The sequence below is a fragment of the Vanacampus margaritifer genome, chromosome 2, assembly GCF_051991255.1.
Source record: "Vanacampus margaritifer isolate UIUO_Vmar chromosome 2, RoL_Vmar_1.0, whole genome shotgun sequence".
Taxonomy (NCBI): domain Eukaryota; kingdom Metazoa; phylum Chordata; class Actinopteri; order Syngnathiformes; family Syngnathidae; genus Vanacampus; species Vanacampus margaritifer.
Genome location: NC_135433.1, coordinates 1,303,714 through 1,325,105, shown reverse-complemented (window position 1 = coordinate 1,325,105; position 21,392 = coordinate 1,303,714). Strand labels below are relative to the sequence as shown.

Here is a 21,392-nt window from a genome sequence, read left to right as displayed (position 1 = left end):
ATCATGACGATGCTTTGCACATCTATAAATTAAAGCAGAAATCATTGTCAATCAAGTCATTTGGAATAAAAAAATCCTTCTGAATCGAAAATCTATTCTGAGTTGAATCGCAGACCCCAAAAATCTGAATCGAATCGTGAAACAGGGTTTGCCCCCCACCCCTACTTTACACATATCAATGTGTAAAATAAACTGCTAGGGTGCCGAGATCGACCCCTGCGGTACACCACAGCTAATATTCAAGCATGTTAAATTACGGGGACCTATTTAGACAGATTGTCTCAGATAACCAATATGACTTTAGCCATTTCCCATTGTAGCAATTCCACACTAGAGCGGCATTGTTTGGCCCCGAGTGCTTGCTTTTCCGTTACTTTTTCGGTGCCGTGCAGTCACAGTTTATCTAAACACAGTGGTTATATTCAAACTGCACATAATGGTACAGTCACAATGGTTTAAAAATATTTTTTAGGAACACTTAGGCCGACTAAGAGCTCTTTATTTGGGTGGTGTTTAGTGCAAAAAATTTGCTCTGAAGTATTACAAAAACAAAGTATTGACATAATTTACCAGAACAGTAAAGAATTAAACCATTTTGGTCCCAATATTTGCTTCCCTTCTTTGGACGTTTATAGCTACTGAAACACTAATGCTAGTTTTGTTAGCCCGTCCATGCTGTTTCCCACCATGTGTTAGCATGAAGCTAGCAATTGTGGTTGTTTGAAATACACAGCATATAATCATCCTCCGTTCTCCATTTAAGACCAGAACGTACCGTCCACTAACGTGAGAGGCTCCTTGGCAGAAGCTGCCGGAGGTTTAGGTCTGGGTTTGAAGTTCCTAGGGGCAGAAGAAGCTTCTGGGCGGGCGTAGACGGGTCTGAGGCGGGACGCTGTGTCAGGCTGCGTGGACAGAAGCTGCCTCAGGACGTTCAGGAGAATTTGGAGCCGATCCGCTGACGGGTTCTGCTTGACTTTGAAGGATGACAACGCCTGAGAACTCGTCGGGCCCGACTTGGAGGTGTACGGGTCCGACTGGACTCGGCCATTCTGGAAAACACAAAGTTATTCCAGTTTCCTGCTTCACGGAGAGACTTTTTTTGGGGTTCGACTCGTGATAGGCGTGTCTACGAAATGTGTTGCCAAGTGAAACAGACGTACACGTTTTGTGGCATTCAGTTTTTTGGCGCAAGGAAAGACCTTCAAAAAGTAGATGTGCAAAAAAAAATTGCGTGTGAATGCTGAAAGCTGATGATAATATATGAATGCATGTGGAATGATGTGCTAAGCTTTATTTACAATATGATATGACGTTGAATATAATGGACGTTAAATAATTGGACAATGATTATTCTTATTATTAATTATTATTATGAAATTGAACTTGTTGACTTTGGATGTAATTGCGTTTAATGATGTGGAATAATGCTGAAAGCTGTCACGTTGAATGATTGCATTTTGTCATTGGAAATATGGAATAATATTGGAAAAAAACAACAATGTGAAATGACATCGCATAAAATGGATGTTAAATAATTGGTAAATTACGCTTATCATATGAAATTGAAGTTGGACTCAAATCTGCTTCCATCGTGATACGAATTGTGGTCTCCCACGCACTATGAAAGGGAAATGTTTTACATGAAATATTAAATTGGGTGAAAACTGTTAAGTACGTTGAATGAGAAAAATATCCGCCCGGTTGGCGAGAATATTTGGAGCAAGTTGAAATTGGAAATCGGAGGTTGTATGTGTGAATTGAATGCGGACAGAACAGGATATGAATGTGAATAAGTAGAACTAGAAAAAAGTGCCATTTCTGCAGAAATTGCGTGGGAATGCTGAAAGCTGAATGATAATAAAAAGCTGAATGCATGTGGAATGTTTATGAAATAAAGTCAATCGAAAGATCAACTACGTGAAAATTAGTCATTATTAATTGTAGTTGGATGACAAAAAAGAAAGAAAAAAGAGCTTCCAAAGGGAATCGATCCCCGCGACCGCCTGCTTACTGGACTTTAGCAACCGCGCCGCTGAGCTGGTCATGATGATGTCAGGAAGTGGGCGTGGCAAGTAGGACTTGGAAAAAGTTCAATGTCAGTCACATTGAAAATGGATGGGGAAAAATTCATATTTAACGTTAAGTTGTGCCAATACTGTAATAAGTCATGTAGAATCAGACGATATAAACCCAGGACGGCGGGAATTTTTCAAGCAAGTTGAAATTTGAACGGCGCAAATCGGAAAAATGATGTGTGAGTTATTGTGTGGCGAAAAAAAAGTGTGTTTTCAGCATTCCCACAATCAAGAATCATAATAACAAAATATCATCCAAAACGCAACAGATTTTTTCCCCCTTTAAAGTTCTACACATAATAAAAAAGTGACGAAACCTTGCTCAGGCTTTCAGCGCCGCTCGCCTTCGGGAGAAGTCTGAGACGCTGGAGGTACATCTGCAGGTTCCTGCTAAGCTCCGCCTCCACCGGTTTCAGCCTCCTGTCGACCGGCTCCATCGCCTTGTTGGCCGGCCTGCCGATGAGCTGCGTTTACCCATCATGCACCGCTTCCTCATCGTCCCGAGCGTCTTACCTGCCGTCCGTGTCGGCGGCGCCACTCGTCGCCGATCGCTGAGGAATCGTCTGGACCTTGGAGAGCTCTTTGGCCACGACATGCTGGGTGGCGTCATCCTGCCACGTCAAACCTGCAACGTTGACAAGTTCACAACAAGCTCGGTTCAAGTTTGAACGAGGAATAGACCGATAATCGGCCGATTATCGGCCTGGCTGATTATCGGGGCCGATATTTGGCATTTTGAAAAATATCGACATCGGGCTTTTTATGAATCTGAAGGCTGTTAAAGAGAGAGAATGCTTGCGAACGTACGCAGGGCTTTCATCAGGATTTGTAAGCTGTTCAGATGTTTTTGACGTGTCGCAAAGACATTTCAAACATATTCAGACCATTTTTAACTGTCTGTGAAGATCTACTGAAACCTTTTACAAACACAGACAAAAATGTATAAAATAAATATATTTGTCGTTGAGTGAGACAGGGAACTTTTCGATTATGGATTTATTTAAATTTCCACTTTATAAAAATGATGCTGACAGTGGGAACTCCCTACACTTTTTATTTTGAAAAATAAAATAAAATTAAGAAAGAAAATTAAGAAATGATGTTGAAATATTAGGAAACATTTTTGTTGAATTTTTAATTTAGCTAATTTAAATGTAGCTCCCTGCAGTTTTTGTTATCATTTTTTAACAAAGCTGTTAAAATGAACTCTTTTACCGCCAAAAATGTCCATTTAAGTTAAGGACACACCCACTGTATACCGCCAATAACGTCAATTGACGTCAACTACGTTTTTTTTCCTCAATGGGCAACGCTACGTCTTGTGCATTTATGGTTTGCGAAATGGGATGGGAAAAAATGAAAAACAGCCACTAACTATGGCCAGCAGATGGCAGCATTGTATCTCTTTTCAATGGTAGTATCAAATTACAAGAAAACATGGCGGATCTTAGGAAATAGTTTTCAAGGATGACGTGAATGATCAAAGCCTTTGTCACGTTCAATCTAATTCACAGATCATCATTAAACAAAAAATATTAGTGTCAAAGTCACAAAAAGCTTGTTTTCTCCTTATCTTTTTAGTTTTCGCTCAATGTCACTCAAATGACCTATTTTCAAATGGTGATTACTAAAGAACGGAAGTTTGCCTTGAAAGATGAGTTATAACGCTCAAAGTCGGCCGCCACTGTCGGGGTTGTTTTTTTTTGGATAACATGCGTCAGTAAAAGAGTTAAATTTCACCTTTATAAAAATGATGCTGACACTGGGAACTCCCTAAAAAAATTGAATTAAGTTAAAAAATGATGTTGTAATGTTGGAAAACTGTATTTACAGTAGAAAGGGATCTATTTGCTTGCTTAGCGACCCCTGAAGGGAAAAAACCGAAAGGAAAATAAGAAGTATTTCATTTAGCTTAACACGTGCTGATGACCCTGGAAGCTCCCTGCAGTTTTTGTTAAAATTTTTAAACAAATCTTGTCAATTCTTTATCAATTCAAAATTAAAAGTAGAGTTTTGTTTTGTTCTTTTACATTTTTTTTTTTATTTTGTCCCTAATATTTTCTCTTTTACCGCAAATGAATATGGGCTTGAAATATCGTTTATCGGTCACCTTGACTACTAATAATTGGTATCGGTATCTGCCGATATCGGTCGATCATTAGTTTGAACCACTTGACAGAAAAGCACAAGATACTTCAGACATGAAAAATGTATTTCGGATCAAATCTCTGAATTGACTTTGAACCTCCAACGCAGCCCGTCTATTTCCTTTCTGTGACATTTGAGCTCGGCTGACGTCTCTTCGCATTCAAACAAGCAATTAACAATTCCTACTCATCTCTCGGCACCCACCGTAGCGCCTCGTGCCGGTGCAGCCGCCAAACAGTCACCATCAAAAGCGCCATAAAGGCCTTAGCAGCATGCTAACAGATGGGAGGCTAATAAAGCCAGTCATGCGTGAAGCTCAGGAGCGGACGGCAACACACATTCGCTCTCATCTCCTCTCATGCTCGCGCGGCGTCCAAACTGCTCGTTTGTGTGGTTCCCTCCGCCTCGTCATGCCGGAATCGTTTGTCAAATGATCAATGCGGCTTCTTTTTTTATGGAGCATTTTTCTCTCCTTTAAGATGTCACTCAAAGCAAAGTGGCCTCATCAGGAGATCACAGAAGAGGGCTCCTGTCTGCTTTATGGCTCCCTCTAGTGGACGTTTGAGCGCTTTTCAACTCTTCTCATGAATGCGGATGATTCGGTTCTTAGCTACGGAAGCATATTTCTGCCAAGCCCAAAAAAAAAAAAGGTTGTCAGTCACATCCTATTGTATTAAATTTCTCGTTTTAATGTGATAAAATGTATGTCAAAAGTGCTAAATTTCACATTTCAACATGTTTTGTTTTAACATGATACATTTCATGATAAGTTCCACTTTATAAGGAGATAATATTATTTTTGTTTTTGTTATTTATCACGTTAACATGACAAACGTAATACCCTCGTAAGGAATATGTCAAATTTTGGGCTTTTTGCTTTTATTAATTAATATTAATATCAAATATAAAGCATATGAAAAAAATCACTTAGTGAGCTGAAATTGCACCCAATTGTCCAAAACATGTTGAAGTTCAAAATGGCACCTTCCAAAATTTCAAAATGACTATTGTCATTATTATATGTGGGAAACAAATTTTTATAGTACACATGAGTAAAAATGTCCAAATTTTGGCCCATTGACTCCCATTATAAATCATAATTTTCCATGCACTATAAACCTGATGTGTTATTGAGCATTTCTCGCGATTCCCTAATTTTTTGCTTCACTGCGGCATCAAATAAACGTAGAATTTTTATTTTTTTTTACTTTAGAGTCATAAAAGCCATAATACACCGTATGGCACTAGAGAGCTAATTATCATTTTTGGTTGAGCTGGGATCGAGAGCGCAGGCCTGCGAGCGTGTGTGGACGCAGTAACAGGGACGCGCACACGCGTGACGCGTATGTGTGTGTGATGAGTGTATGTGTACACGCCTCCGTGATTATTCCAATTTGAATGTGTTTTTTATAGATATACAGATGATAGTTAGTTGTGGCTCTTAGGACAATATTGCTTTTATTGCCCATAGAGGGCATCAAAAACAAATAAATAAAAACGATATATGTATGGACATTTTGTGTGGTCGTAAGTAAAAAAAATATTCAGAAATTACTTAGATATCACACTTCTAATAATTAGCCACATTTTGGCTCATTTTATTTGTCGTAAAAAAAAGAATACGCTACAAAGGTTTTAAAACATCAAATCTTGTTATAACGTCAAATTTGTCACAATTTGATGTGAAATTTATTTTAAATTTATTAGAAAGTGAAACTTAAAATGTGACCTTTATCACGTGCAATGTGGAAATCATCACATTATAACACAAAATGTATTAACTTATACCCTGACATTTATGACTTTAGAATGTGAAACTGATCACATTCAAATGGGAAACTTCATTAAACTGAAGTGGAATTGAAATGAAATCCAGCACGGCGGCACGATTAGCACGTCCGCCTCGCAGTGCAGAGGACGTGAGATCGAGTCCGGGCTTTGGCCTTCCTGGGTGGAGTTTTGCATGTGTGCCCTGTGATTGGCTGGCGACCAGTTCAGGGTGTACCCCGCCTACTGCCCCAAGCCAGCTGGGATCGGCTCCAGCGGGCCCCCGCGCGACCCTTGTGAGGACTAAGCGGTTAAGAAAATGGATGGAAAGATGAAATCCAGCATGCGTGCGTGCATTTACCCGCAGCGGCCATCTTGTCCAGCAGCAGTCGAAAATGTTGAACGACGGGCAGGGTGACGTCATATGAGTAAACGTCCCTCGCCGGGACGGAGTTGCACCTTCCGAACATCCCGTCTGCAAACGCGCAGAGACAAAAGTATTGGGACACAGGCCAGGCACACCACAAGTGAAAACCATCAAACAATCTCACCGTTGACGCAAAGCTCGAACGGCGTGCACAGTTCTCGCTCAAATAGACAACCTGGAAATAACACAAGGAATTTACTTAAAAGCTGCCCCACAAAAAAATACTGAGTCACTTGTTGCTGAATTATTAATAAAAATGGCCCGAGTGATTTAATTGGCCCTTTTCTAATCGGCAAGAATCAGATATTATATTATGATATTATGTTATAATATGGAATTTATTCTCATCGGCCAAAATCTGCTGATCCCTTCCCGCATTAACAGAATACAACATTTGACAAGGATAAGGAGTATGATAAAAAAAAAAAATTCAAATCAGCAAAAAACTAGCAAAAAAACTAAAAACATCAAATTTTTCTCTCTGTGGTAAAGTTAGTACTAAAGGACAATGTACTATAAAACAGTCAAATATTCTGCCTGTAGTTCATCATTTTTTAGATATTCTGGATATTATGTTTTTTTTTTAATTCATCGGCCGATTAATCGCATATCAGAATTGTATTCAAATTCGGAAATCCATACCAGCTATAGCCAGTTATAGCTTTAAACATGGGTTAAAGTTTCAAATTATGGGTTCAAGTCTGGGTTAGGGTTTCAATTTAGGGTTTCAAACCAAAATTAGGGTCGGATTCTGGCTTCAAATTTTTTCATAGCAGGGTTTAGGGTTTGAAATGAAAGTTTCAGCAAAGTTTAGGCTTTGAAGGCAGGGTCAAGATTTTAAACAAGGGTTTCAAATCAGGGTTACAAGAAAAGGTAAGGGGGTCAATTTAGGATGTCAAGCCTGGGGTAAGGTTTTAAATGTCCGTTTATTGTTTCAAGCCCAAGTTTAAACAACATTTATATTTTCAAATTAGTGGTTTGAGTTTGGGTTAGGGCCTCAAAATAAAAACTTTTGGTTGGGGTTTCAAACCAGGGTTAGGGTATTAAATTTAGGCTTCAAGCAATAGTTAGGGTTTCAAAATAAGATTTTCATGTTTTTAAGTCGACGATTTAAAGATTTTCAAATAGCGGGGTTTGGTTTTCAAGCTTTGGATAGGGGTTCCAATAGGGGTTATAGTTTTAATGTAGGTTTCAAATTAAGGTTTCAAGTAAAGGTTGGGGTGTCAATTCATGGTTTCAAGCCTGGCTGATGGTTTAAAAAAAAAAAAAAAAAAAAAAAGAGTTAGCCAGTCGGTCTTATTGGAAACAGGGTTTTAACATTTATTTCGGGTTTCAGACAAAGCGGAGAGTTACAAATGAGGGTTTCAGGACTGGGTTAGGGTTTCGAATCAGGGTTTTAAGCCTACTGACATTAATCTGCCAGCTGAATGTGTGATGCACTCAGCCGGCTGCTAAACCACGCGTACACACGACATACACACGACACACACACGGCGTTAGACAGAGCAAAGGGCTGGATGCTGTAACCATGGCAACAGCTCATCATCTGCGAGACGATCAAAGGACAGGCAGACACACAGACACATCCCTTTGGCACCTGTTGTTGAGGCGTGAAAAGGAGTGCTGGGTGGGAAAGTGAGGAGGAAGGGGAAGAAGAGGAGGAGCTGGAGGAGGAGAAGGAGGTAGAAAATGAGGAAGAGAAAGAAGAGGAAGATGACGAGTTGGAAGGCGAGGGGGAAAGGAGGAGGATGAAGACAGGAAAAGGGAGGAGGAAGAGGAGGAAAATGAAGAGGAGTAGGAAAGGAGGATGAAATGGGAGAAGGAAGGGGAGAAGGGGGAGGAGGAAGAGAGGGGAAGAGAGAGGGGAAGGGGAGGAAGAACAACAAAAAGAAGATGAGGAGAAGGTAGGGGAGGAAGAGGAAGAAAAGGAGGAGGAGAAACAGGAGGAAGAAGAAGGGGCGGAAGAGGAAGAAGAGAAGGCAAATGGAGGAAAATGAGGAAGATGAGTAAGAGTAAGAAGAGGGGTAGAAAAGGAGGATGAAGAATTAGAGAAGGAAGAGGAAAAGGAGCAAATGGAAGGGGTGGAAGAGGCAAAGGAGGAGAATGAGGAGAAGGAGGAAGAGGAGAAGGAGGGGAGGGGGAAGGGGAAAAAGAAGAACAGGAGGAAGATGAGGAGACAGTAAGGATGACAAGGAGGAAGAAAAGGAGGTAGACGAGGAGGATGAAGAGTCAGAGGAGGAAACGTAAGAGGAGGAAAATGAGTAGAAGGAAGCTGTGGAAGAGGAAGAGGAGAATAAAACGGGGGGAAAGAGAAGGAAGGGAAGGAGGAGGAAGAGGAGAAGGAAGGGGAGGGGAGGAAGAAGAACAGGAGGAAGATGAGGAGACGGTAGGAAGGAAGAGGAAGAAAAGGAAGGGGAGAAACAGGAGGAAGAAGCGGAGGAAGAGGAAGAGAAAGAAGAGACGGCAGAGGAGGAGGAGGAAGAGAAAAAGGAGGAAGAGGTAGAAGAGAAAAAAAATGAAGAGGAGACAGAAAAGGATGACAAGGAGGAGGAAAAGGAGGAAGACGAGTAAGAAAAGGAGGTAGACGAGGAGGATGAAGAGTCAGAGGAGGAAACGTAAGAGGAGGAAAAGGAGTAGAAGGAAGCTGTGGAAGAGGAAGAGGAGGAGAATAAAAAGAGGAGAAAAGAGAAGGAGGAGGAAGAGGAGAGGGGAAGGGGAAGGGGGAGGAAGAACAACAGTAGGAAGATGAGGAGAAGGTAAGGGGAAGAAACAGGAGGAAGAAAAAGAAGACGAGGAGGCAGAAAAGGATGACGAAGAGGATGAAGAGTTAGAGGAGGATAAGGAAGAGGAGGAGAAAAAGGAGAAGGAAGGGGAGGGGAGGAAGAAGAACAGGAGGAAGATGAGAAGTTAAGGGAGGAAGAAGAAGAAAAGGAGGAGGAGTAACAACAGGAGAAAGAAAAAGAAGAGGAGGGAAAAGGAGCAGAATGAAGTGGTGGAAGAGAAAGAAGAGGAGAAGGAGGAAGAAGAAGACGAAGGCTCCGTGAACTATTTCGGGGCATCCGTGACTGGTGCGGTCACGCCCCCCGAAAGCACTCAGCGGGAAATGAGAAGAGGACTTCATTTCCCATGATGCACTTGGCCACCTGCTGCTCTCCGCATCACTTCGTGGACAAAAAGAACTTGCAGGCGAGGCTTCGCAACCACCGTTAGCGCCTTAAATGAGCCTTTCGACAGCGTTACGCTTTCAAACGGGCCTTTTACGACTGGGTTGGGGTCTCAAGACGCTTTCCAGTTGAAGTTTGGCGTCTGGGTTCGGGTCTCGAGCCAGAATATTAGGCTTTCAAATCTGGACTTTTAAAGTCTGGGTTAGGCTTTAAATCGGGGTTTTAAGCTTTCAAGCAAGGATTCGGCTTTCAGATGGTTTTGAACCTGTGTGAGGGCTTCAAGTTAGCGTTTGAAGTCTGGGGCAGGGTTTTAGAGCCAAGATTGGACTTTTTTTTTAACTATTGTTAGGGTTTTAAATAAGCATTTCAAGATAGTTTGGGTTTCAAATAAGGATAAAGCATTCAAATTGGCCTTTCAAGCCAGGGTTTGGTCTTCAATTTGGGATTTTAAGCCTGGGTTAGGCTTTCAAGCAAGGATTAGACATTCAGGTGAGGGTTTTAAACCTGGATCTGGGGCAGGTTTCTAGCCAGGGTTTAGATTGGGTTAGGGTTTCAAATGGGGTTTTCAAGCCTGGTTTAAGGTTTTAAGCCAGGATGATGTCTTCTCGTTTCTGGCAAATTGTGTCGGGCTGTTAAGTGTCCACAAATTAAAGATGTGCCGATTGTGTTTGTGTGAAAGCGTTGCCATGACGAATTTCGTTGGACGACATTCAAATTAGTAGCGATTCGGCGAGCGCGACTGACGCACATTTTTATTATTATTTTTTTTTAATATTTGGACAAAAACGACGTCCTCGGGTGACCAAAAAAGTCGTTTGGACACACCTGCGCTTCCTTAAGATGAAGGAGGTGGCAAAACATCATCATCATCATCATCATCATCATCAGTTTACTTATTATGCTTATTATGTAACCCGATCACCAGGAAGGCCAAGAGGATTGTTTGGCGCACGCTTGTTTTGTGCCAGACTTTGCAAAACCAGGTGTGCTATGTTCATGAAGAAGATGCTAGTGGATAGTAACACCGAGGTCAGGAAAATCCTCGTTCACTTAAGAAAAGAAAGAAAGAAAGAAAAAAAAAGGACAAAATAACTTTTTCTCTGGGCACATTTTACAATTGGAAATCACTGATTATTAGAAATGGGAGTGTTTTAACAAGACTGTAAATCTTCTGTGTCAATTATGTTTAGCTTGTTTTATATATTTGGAGTTTGAATGTGTTTGTAGATGATGTGTAAGTCAATAAAGTTCTGTAAAAATCGGAGAGGCGCGCACACACACACACACACACACACACACACACAAAGGTGCCCACAAGCCAATCACAAACACACACATGAATGAATGAACAAACAACACACACCAAAACCAAAGACAAACAAACACACCGTTTTAGAGTTTAAAACCGATTTTTAAAAACATCCACTTTACTTGTCGCCATTGGGCATACGGAGCAACTTTGAACAAAAATAGAAAACATTAAAACACAAATGTTGAGCACTGTATGGGGACAAAATACATTTTGAAAAATGTATTTAAAATGTAGTTATTCATTTTATGAGTACAGTATTTTGTAATTGTAATATATTTATGTTTGGATGGTGCACTGCGATTTTCTTGCTAGCTTCCAGGCTAATTGACTAACTTTTCTTTAGCCTACAATGCATATTTTGTGATTCAATCATATTTGCTTATTAATTAATGCACGTCATTATCTCCCAGGCTAATTGACATACTTTTTTTTTTTTTATAACTTGTTGCATAAATATACATACTTTTCTATTATATTAGGAAGGTCAAAATATAAATACATTTACACATATGTGTAAATAAATAAATATTTTGTGATTCAATCACGTTTGTTTGTTAAATAATACGTCTTGCTAGCTTCCAGGCTAATCAACATACTTTTTTTTTTAAACATGCATAAATTTAGCATTATTATACATATTTTCTATTATATTGGAAAGTTAAAAAAAGAAACATATATTTACACGTTCACTTAAGTCCACAATGTGTATTTTGTGATTTGATGATAGTTAAAGCAACACCAAGGAACTTTCAATTTATGTTGATTATGGCAACAACAACAAAAGCACTAATGTTATGCCTGAAGGAAGACCAAATTTCGCATGACAACAAGCGCATTGTGTTGTTTTTGAACTCACAAATTGACTTCCGTCTTTGTAACAAATGAGGAAAAGGGGAAGTGATGTATGCCGTAAGGCAGTCAGCATATTTATAGTTTTTTTTTGTGTGCCAGTGTTCCTATCATCCTCCTCAAAGTTGCTTAGTGTCAATAAAAATGATACAGACCCCCTCTGGCGATGGCAAAGGTACCGTTCAACTAGTTTGAACTCGATGTTTCATCAGAAGAGTTGTGAAAATATTATAATTAAGGTTGAAAAGTTCCTTAGTGCTACTTTAAATAGCGTATGTTTCGCTTGATTCCAGGCTAATTGACATACTTTAAAAAAATAAAAATATGTTGCTTAAATATAGATATTTTTTTATTATATTAGCAAGTTAAAAATACACATATGTGTGCCTATTTAATCACTTTAGTCTATAATGTGCATTTTGTGATTCAATCATACGTCTTGCTAGCTTCCAGGCTAATTGATGTACTTTATTATTATTTTTCAACATGTTGCATATATATATATACTGTATATATGTATGTGTGTTTTAAATGATTCAGAGGGCATTTATTTGTGTATTTACAGGTTACATGTTACATGATAGTAGTTTAAAAATAGCTCTGAGTGACGCACGATGGCCCTTGTACGTGTGTTTGTTTAATTGAAGGCTAATTAGAACATAGCACGCACCTGTGTTCTATTTGGACCGGTTTGTTTGTCTATGTATTTATTTCGAGTGTTTGTCGCGTACAAAGACGTCCGACGTTTTAGTGTCATTTTTGTGTGCATCGAGTACAAAATGGACTCCGGCGGAAGCCCACGAACCAGCGCATGTGGTTCCGAATGAGCCGATGGAGGAGAAGCGACTCACCGACGCGCCTGTCAGCCGACGCGGGGGAGGAGGAGGTCCGCAGGAGGAGGAGGAGGAGGAGGCAAAGGGAGGAGGAGGAAGACGGGGGCATGTCTCTCCTGCTTTTTGGCTCCAATCGCGCGTTAAAAGGCCATCTTTCTTCCCCCGCGGGCTCTGCTCCGTCTTGTGGCCCGCTTGGGGCGGCACCTGCGCGGCCTGAGGAGTCGGTGGCGTGGACGGACAGACGGAGAGATGGAAGCGGGCGGGCGGACGTTTGGTCGGGCTGGCAGGATGCAAGCGAGGGCGTTGATTCCTCTTCCTCCTCCGGAGATGCTGCTGCCGTTTTGACGCGCTCAGCAAGCGCGCGGATGTCTTCGCGAGCGACACTTCCGCCGCTTGCCTTCAAAATAAAAGCAAGGGAGGTCAACGGAAACCAAACGCAACACGCACTTTGTTACTTCGAAGTTAATTGGACTGGTCGCCGCGCCTTAACCCACATTGGGGAATCAAAGGACTGGTCGCCGGTCAATGTCAGAGCACACTTGGACAAACGATGGAACGGTCGCTCGTCAATGTCAGCACAAACAAATGTCGCCGGTCAATATCAAGGAACATTTAGACCAATAATGGACTGGTCACCACTGATAGTCAGGGTTAATGTAGATGCTGGTGCTTGGTCGCCAGCCAATAGGAGGGCATAGACAATTAAATGGTTGCCAGGGAACATACAAACAAGAGACTGGTCGCCAGTCGATGTCACCGACATACTGACAAAGAACAGACTGGTCACCTGCCAGGCTCAGAGCACATAGATAAAAGATTGGTCACCAATATGTAACTAGTTTAAACTGATAGTCAATGTCAGAACACAGACAATTGACTGGTCGCCAGCTAATGACAGAACACAGATAAAAGACATCCAATGTCAAAGCATCAACAAACAATGGACTAGTAAGCGTTAGTACATGTGTGGACAAACAATGGATTGGTCATCATTAACTTTTAGAACATACATTGAAAAACAAAGAACTGGTCGCCAATGTCAGAAGACAGACAATAGACTGGTCGCCATCCAATGTCAGAGCATAAACAAACAATGGACCAGTAAGTGTTCAACTGACAAAGTCAGAGGACATGGGTAAAAAACTGACTGGTCACCAGGTGACACGACAGCCAAAGCCCTGTGATGCCAAAGCTCCAAAGGTAAGCAGATCTGCAGTGATGAAATGTTGATGTGATCAAAACAATGCAAGTAGACTTTTTTGGGGTTCTTTTTTATTAATTTTTATTTTAGTTGAAGGAAGCGAGTTGTTGGCGGGTCACGTGACTTTTGACTTAAGGCACAACAGGAAGAAGACTCAAGTGAGTCACCTTCAAAATAAGAGTGAGTATAAGTCTTTTTATATATTTATAATAATAATAATAATAATATATATAAAAATATATATATTATTATTATTATTATTATTATATGAAACGCGCTTCCAAACAGGAAACCCTTCAGAATAAAAGACTTTACTCATTTTGGTTTCAATGCTTAAAGTTATTTTTTAAAACAAAAATCAAAATAGAATAAAGTGACTTAAGACTTTGCAAGTAAAACGTGGAAACAATTCAACAATATGAAAATGTCACTTGCTAACATAATGTTGCTTCTGCTACAACAAAATAAACCGGTAGAAAATACATAGTTGCCACTAGGTGGTGCTGCTGATACAGGATATGTGATACAGTATTGATATTATGGTTTCTTTCTAAAGCTGCAGGATTTGTACATAGAGATGGATGGATGGATGATATAATAGCTCTACATTTATACATAGCTCTACATTTATACACTCCTTATTGATTTTCAAAATAAAACACTTTAAAACACCTCGCTGATATTTCAATGTTGTGCAAACTGCTCACTCATGTCAGCAAAACCACTTTCCATTTTCTCAAGGAAATCCTCGATGGTCATGCCAAATAAAGTCGGCGAAGAATTTCAATTAGCAAAATGAGAGAGAGAGAGAGAGAGAGAGAGAGAGAGAGAGAGAGAGAGAGAGAGAGAGAGAGAGAGAGAGAGAGAGAGAGAGAGAGAGAGAGATGAAATTCTCTTTGGTGGTGGTTGCACCTCACCTGCATCATAACCATAGAATTTTTATTTTTTTTAAAGCCTAACAAGTTCTGATCTTACAAGAGAAAAAAACATTGTTCTGTCCATTTTTGTTCTAGGGGGAAAAAGCTTATTTTTTCTGGAAAAAGTCTTCTTTTTTTTTGTTAGGGTTAGGCAAAAAAAAATAATTAAAGAAAAAAATATGGATCAAAAGCTCAAATTTTCCCTTAAGAAACAAGTCGTACTTAAAAAAAAAATCAGGAGAAATTAAGATATTGTTTTTCAATAAAATAATTAAAAAGTTGATCGTGTAATTTTCAAGAAAAAAAGTATTTGGGCAGAAAAAAAGTCCTTGTTTTGAGAAATGACAAGGTCAGATCTTTTTTCAAGGGGGGAAAAAAGTTTTTAAAGAAGTTGGAATTTCAAAAAGTCATTTTTTTCTCCAAGGGGCGGGGCAGACTTTTTTTGTCCCAATAAAGTTGCATTTTTTCAAGATAATGTTTTCTGAGAAAAATCTATATTCAAAATCATATTTACAGAAAAGTTTTTCACTAACTTTTTCAGCACAAAACGTAAAAAAATAAGTAATATTTTTCAAGAAAAAACTAACTCAATAAAAATATATTTCGAAAGGGGGAAAAAAAGTAAATATTTTCAAGAGAGAAAGACTTTTATTTTTCAAGTCTGACTTCTTTAAAAACTAATAATCATAATAATAATAATAATAACAAAAACTAAATCTTGCTGGATAAAAAAAATATTTAGAGAGAAAAAAAGTGCCCCATCCCCCAAGAAAAATTCAGTTTTTATAAGCAAAAAGTGACTTTTTAGCTTTTTCAATTACAAAGTTGTAGTCATATTTTCCCGTATGAGTTGGAATATTACGAGAATCAAATGCTTTTTCTCCATGAGACATTTTCCACTCATAAAAGACTTCTCCTTGTAAACTATAGTCCAACCATTTTTTTTTTTTATTGAAAAGTTGATCTCATTTTCTTTGTCTTTTTTCCGTGTGTCCCTAAGACTCGTTCATGCATGACATTTGATAGGAAAAAAAAAGTCAAACCGCAGCCACCTTCCTTCTCTTCATTGCGCGCTGCAACGTCTGAATTTACACAAAGGACATCGCGGAGATCCAACATTTGCATTTGTTCCCTTTTGCCTCGCAGGCTTTTTTTCACGCCCGTTTGTTTGGAAAGTAGCACAAACGGGAAGATGAGAATGATGACGATAATGATGAAGACTTTAAAGCTGATGAGGCTTCTTGTGACCGTCTTCAGTCAGCTCATACCTGCGGGGGTTACAAACAACAGTACTTTCATTTGATCGTTTAACAACAACAAAAAAGTCAGGTTGCTTGTAGAAAAACAATTTCAAGGAAATATCAGTCATTTTTAACTCATTTGCTCCCAAAAACATATAAAAACGTATTTTATGTATTACCGTGGTCCCAAAAATGTACTTAAACATTTTTTTTAAAATGTTTTTTTTTCATGCTAGAGCATACAGAAGGCTTTGATGCAGCCTATCAACTGAAGAGAACACTTAAAGCAATGGTAGTTGTTACAAAAAACGGCCAGCAGGTGGCAGCAGAGCAAAAGAGATCAACCAGGGCCATGTTGCCAAAAAAAGCTCTTTTTCCTTCTGTTCTAACCAGATTCGTGACTAATGATTAAACTTAGCAATATTCTAATGCTAATTGCTGCAAAATGAAAACAGATAGAAATATACTTTTTTTTTTTCCTGATGAAAGAAGGGACTCGAATCTTTCTATAGCAATAGAACACAATATTCTGTGGGCCTTGCAAAACAAGTTCAAATCCAGTAAAACAGCCAGGAGCAAAGTGGGTTGCTTCAGTGAAAATGCCTGTCAGTGAATGAGTTAAACATTTCTCATCATCTTCTAGAAAGACAAAAAAAAATCATTTTAAGGTAAAAAAAAAGTGTGGTATAATTTCATATTTGTCATAATATTAACTCATTCACTGCCATGAACTCATTATTAAAAAATAAGATTATTAAAAATCAGGGGTGACAGGCAATTAATTTTTTTTATTGTAATTAATCGCATGACTTCACTAGTTAACTCACGATTAATCACAAATGTTATATCTGTTCTAAATGTACAATAAAAACAAATTCTAGGTTTTCATACTCATACATAGAAATTGTTCAAATTAATTGTTGACGTTTATAGCCGTCAATGGCAGTGAATGAATAAAAAAAAAAGATGATTAAAAACTTGGGGCGTCAGGCAATTAAAATTTTAATCGTAATTAATCGCATCACTTCACTAGTTAACTCATGATTAATCACAAATTTTATATCTGTCCTAAATGTACAATAAATAAAAAAATCTGGGTTTTCATACTCTTGTTAACAAAAGTGGGAAAAAATGTTAAACTAAATAGAACAGTTCAAATGAATTTTTTTATGTTTATAGCCGTCAATGGCAGTGAATGAGTTAATAGTAATAATAACAACAACAAAAATCCAGATAAAATGTTTTCTTTCCAAGAAAAAACATTTTCTAACAAACTTTTTTGGGGGGGAGGGAGGGGAAGAAAATGTTATTTTATCATTTTATAGTAACATTACAATTTTACAAAAAGTCATGTTAAAAAATACCCCCCCCCCCACCCCCAAAGAAATAATTTCGTTTTCAGAGGGGGAAAAAAGTTGTGTCTTTTACACCCCAAAAAATGCCAAAGAACAAATGAGGTGACACTGACCACTGCGTCCATCCTTTGGCGGTGTCCTCGGGGCTCAATTTGATCAGAACCTGACCAACAAAAGGGTCTTTTGTCAGCTTGGTCACATGACGTGCAACTTTTTAGTTTTCCTTCTCCTCGTACCTTTCCCAGAAGGCCCTTGTGCTTGGAGAGCAGCCCTCCGCTGTTCTTCACAGCCACGTCCAGAATTCTCCTGTGAAGCTCCACCAGGGACACGCTGAACTCAAAGCTGACCACAAAAAAAAAGACATTTCAAATATCAAAAAGATTCATTTCAGGCCAGTCACGTAATAATAATAATAATAATTATTATTAGTGATGCACCGAATATTCGGCTCCGTTGCTCGCCCCGCGTTTGGTGTTTCATGTGTGGACGCATTTCAATTTGTTAAAATGGCCGTGCTAAGCAGGCCTAAATATTTTATAATAATATTATAATTTGAATTAATTATAATAAATACAATGTTAATTAAAAATTGGCATCTTTTTTTTTTTTCGGCGTTTCGGTTTTCGGCCCAAAAATTTAATATCGGTGCATCCCTAATAATTATTATTATTATACTAATAATGACAACGGAACACTGAATGCAAAAGTAAAATGATTTTTTTAAATAAAAATAAAAATGACATGTAAAATCCAGTTTGTCTTTGAAAAAGTATTTTCGTTTCCATTTCTTTCATGAACGAAAATGTTTGCTTTTGACTTGAGTTACTTGTTTAGTTGTGGTTAACTATGGTGGCCTTTTAACTATGGTGACCTTTGTACTCACGTCTGGTCATAAACGGGGTTGAGCGTTTTCTTGTGGGTGTGAGTTTTTCTCCTTCCCGAGCGTCTCTTGTCAGGAAGCAAGTAAAGGCGCACGTACGGGTTCGAGCCGTGGTCGCTGAACGATATCAGGTTCCTGATGACAATGAACGACAAGGAGGACGAGGAGGAGGAGGGGAAAAAGGAGAAGAAGAGGAGAAGAAAGATCATTAGCAGAAGGATGAGAAGAAGAAGATGGAGGAGTAGGAGGAGGAGAAGAAGAAGTAAAAGAAGAGGGACAAGAAGTTGGAGCAGGAGAAAAATAAGAAGAGGCAGAAGAAGATTGAGGAGGAGGAAGAAGAGGAGGAAAAGAGGAAGTAGAAAGAAGAGGAGGAGGAGGAGAAGAAGACGAACAAGAAGTGGAAGCAGGGGAAGAGAAAGAAGGAGAGGAGGTGTGGGAGGAGGAGGAGGAGGAGGAGGAGGAGGAGTGGACGAAAGAGGGAGAGCAGGAGAAGAAGTGGACTTTGACATAACTCATCACATCCCAAGTTGACTACAAAAACGTGTGTGCGTGTGTGATCTTGTTTTTGTTACATAGTGGGCCCACCTGACCATGTGGGGTCATTTTGCTGGCCCCCACAAGTTTAGACCTCTTTTTGAGGGTCAAGACTTAGTTTTAAAGTTTAGGTTTGAATTGGGTTATGGTTGAGGTTAGGGTAAAGAATAGGGGTAGGCAATCATTTTGGATGCTTGGGGTTAGGGGGAGGGGCTAGCAAATGCATTATGTCAATGGGATGGCCCCAAACAGATAGTAAAACACACGTGTGTGTGTGTGTGTGTGTGTGTGTGTGTGTGTGTGTGTGTGTGCGCGCGTGTGTGTGCGCGCGTGCGTCTATGCATTACTTGCAGGCGTGGACCACCACCAGCAGCTTGTTCCTCTGCGAGCTGTGTCTCACGGTCAACTGGATCTCCCCCAGGGGGAAGTAGCTGAGTCCAGAACCACTAAAAGGCACACGCAGGGAGCAAACGGGTGCAGTCGGCGCTGTTAAAATGACATCTTCTCATGCAAATCATCATCTCGTGTGGATTTTTGTCCTGCGCGTGACTTTGGAGTCAGCCAGCCAGCCCTGCCGCAAACGTGTCCACTTGGTCCAATCATGCTATTTAACCCTTTAGATACTTTTATTATAGCAGTTGGCCTGTTTTTTCCTTTTTGTTTTCTTTCTCTCTTGACGTAAAGCTCCGCCCATCTGCTTTCAGAATCCGTTGGAATTACATTGCTAGCGCTAATGGTTCCGGAGTTACGGTGATTTGAAAAACATGTGGCGGGGGGGGATGGGAGGGGAAGGTTTGATTTTAAATATATTCATTTTAGGGGTGTCGAAATTAGTGCGCCAATTTTGAGTTAATTTAAATTTTCGATTAATGGAAAGCCTGTTCTCCAGTGGCAACGCAGCTGACACGTCCACGTCAACATTTAGCAATAATAAATGTCCTAATAATGCATTTATTTGTGGGGACGGGGGTCAAGTTGTATTTTACAATTTAAAAAATGTGCCGAATTTCACATTACTTCATGTTTAAGATTAGACAGCTCTTAATGCGAAAAGAAAATTGCACGCAGCTGTCACCAACGTCTTACAAATGCAATGATGCCATCTAGTGGCAGAAAAATGACCTCAACACTAATCAATATCACACTCGTTTTTTACAGTACAGCACGTCTTTTTAATTTGACTTAACTTGTCATAAAACTTTTAACTCAGTTTTATGACTTATTATGAAATGACTATCAATGATGAAAAGATGCAGCCATATTTCTAATAGTTGTCCACTTTTATGTTAGCAAGAGTATGAAAACAAAATATTTAATGGTACATTTAGAATAAAAAATTTGAGATTAATTGTGAGTTAACTATTGAAGTCATGTGATTAATTACGATTAAAACTTTTACTCTCCTAATTTTAACTGTTTTGCTTAATTGTTTTCAACTTTGTGCCGGTTTTATCGTTTTAAAATGATACGAAAAATGTATAGAGGAAAAAACGAGTTCCTGTCCATACTTTTGCATCTGCTGGAGTCTCTGCTGTAGCTCGTGGGTGGCGTACGGGTTGGAGATGTCGGAGGCGATGCTGGGCGTGGCCTCCTTGCCTCCATCCAGGAAGAGCTGCGAACCCGTAACGGCCAAGTGTGACGAGCTGCGGCCGCGCTCCGCCAAGCTGCCCCCCCCCTTGGGCCGCTCGTCCTCGGACACCCGCCGCCGCCTGGCGGCGTCCTGGCCCGACACCGAGTACGAGCGCGGGATGTCGGCGGGCCAGTCGGATGCGTCGGACGGCCGCGGGCTGGGCTTGGCTGAAGTGGACTCGAGCCGGGGCGAGGCCGGGTTCTGCTCCATGCCGGGAGGTTCGCCTCTGTCCAGGCACAACACCTGAACGTGGACATGGCGGCAGAGGTTGGTGCATTTTGAAAGCTACAGAAATTCAGAAGCAAAATCTAGCAGTGTTTATTCATATCAGAAGGCGGCCATTTTGCTACTTCTTGTTGAGTAGTGATGTCATCTTCTTGCTGACGATGACATCACAGTTGCTCAGGTTTCAGGTGACAACCGATCACAGCTCGGCTTCAGAAAACAGGTGAGCTGTGATTGGTCGTTGCCAACTGTGATGTCATCTTCAGTCTTCTATCAACTAATTAAAACTGAAATAAAAAAAACAAAAGTCCAAATGAAATGAACTAATAATGAAAAGCCAAAACTACTTTAAAGGGGAAGTCAACCTTAAACATTTCTTGACAATAGTGTTATATGTGACCTCACTAGTGAATATTACATTTGTGGAATATGAGTTATGCAGCAAATTCCAACTTTATCCATCTCAGGGGGCGGCCATTTTGCCACTTATACCGCAACTGCTACTAGCTATAAATTTTAGCGCTTTTCCAACATATTTTGCCCTCCCTAAGCAGACTGACTACAATTTAGCAGACAACAAAACAGTCCCTCAAAAAGAGTCCACTGCTGGTTTCCGTTTCACCCTGTTCCCGTTACCTTGTAGTTTTTTTCTCTCGTAAATTTGCCACTTTATCAACTCGCAAATTTACAAGTTTTTTTTCTCACAAATTTTCCCCTTTATAAACTTGCATATTTGCAAGGTTTTTCTCTCACAAATTTCCCCCTTTATAAACTCGCAAATGTGCGAGTTTTTTCTCTCACAAATTTGCCACTTTATAAACTGGCAAATTTATT

General features: G+C 39.8%; 2 protein-coding genes across 3 annotated transcripts in view; both read right to left on the bottom strand.

The window, feature by feature from the left end:
- The window catches only part of LOC144043068 (receptor-type tyrosine-protein phosphatase N2-like), a 92,242-nt gene extending 79,510 nt beyond the window's left edge, over window positions 1–12,732 (bottom strand). The window contains exons 1-6 of one of the 2 annotated variants that reach the window (XM_077556307.1): window positions 12,594–12,732; window positions 6,542–6,592; window positions 6,352–6,465; window positions 2,589–2,700; window positions 2,393–2,528; window positions 776–1,049 (exon numbers count right to left, since the gene is read on the bottom strand). In XM_077556307.1, the coding sequence (XP_077412433.1) occupies window positions 776–1,049; window positions 2,393–2,528; window positions 2,589–2,700; window positions 6,352–6,465; window positions 6,542–6,592; window positions 12,594–12,684 (778 nt within the window). In that variant the 5' untranslated portion in view covers window positions 12,685–12,732. Of the gene's footprint in view, window positions 1–775; window positions 1,050–2,392; window positions 2,529–2,588; window positions 2,701–4,427; window positions 4,668–6,351; window positions 6,466–6,541; window positions 6,593–12,593 lie in introns of those variants that run through there. The other variant, XM_077556308.1, reaches the window with a different exon arrangement.
- A 1,637-nt stretch (window positions 12,733–14,369) lies between these two features.
- esyt2a (extended synaptotagmin-like protein 2a) overlaps window positions 14,370–21,392 on the bottom strand; it is a 43,913-nt gene continuing 36,890 nt past the window's right edge. The window contains exons 19-24 of the mRNA XM_077556309.1: window positions 20,212–20,576; window positions 19,051–19,149; window positions 18,173–18,304; window positions 17,526–17,631; window positions 17,403–17,452; window positions 14,370–15,961 (exon numbers count right to left, since the gene is read on the bottom strand). Coding sequence (XP_077412435.1) covers window positions 15,916–15,961; window positions 17,403–17,452; window positions 17,526–17,631; window positions 18,173–18,304; window positions 19,051–19,149; window positions 20,212–20,576 — 798 coding nt within the window. The 3' untranslated portion in view covers window positions 14,370–15,915. The remainder of the gene's footprint in view (window positions 15,962–17,402; window positions 17,453–17,525; window positions 17,632–18,172; window positions 18,305–19,050; window positions 19,150–20,211; window positions 20,577–21,392) is intronic.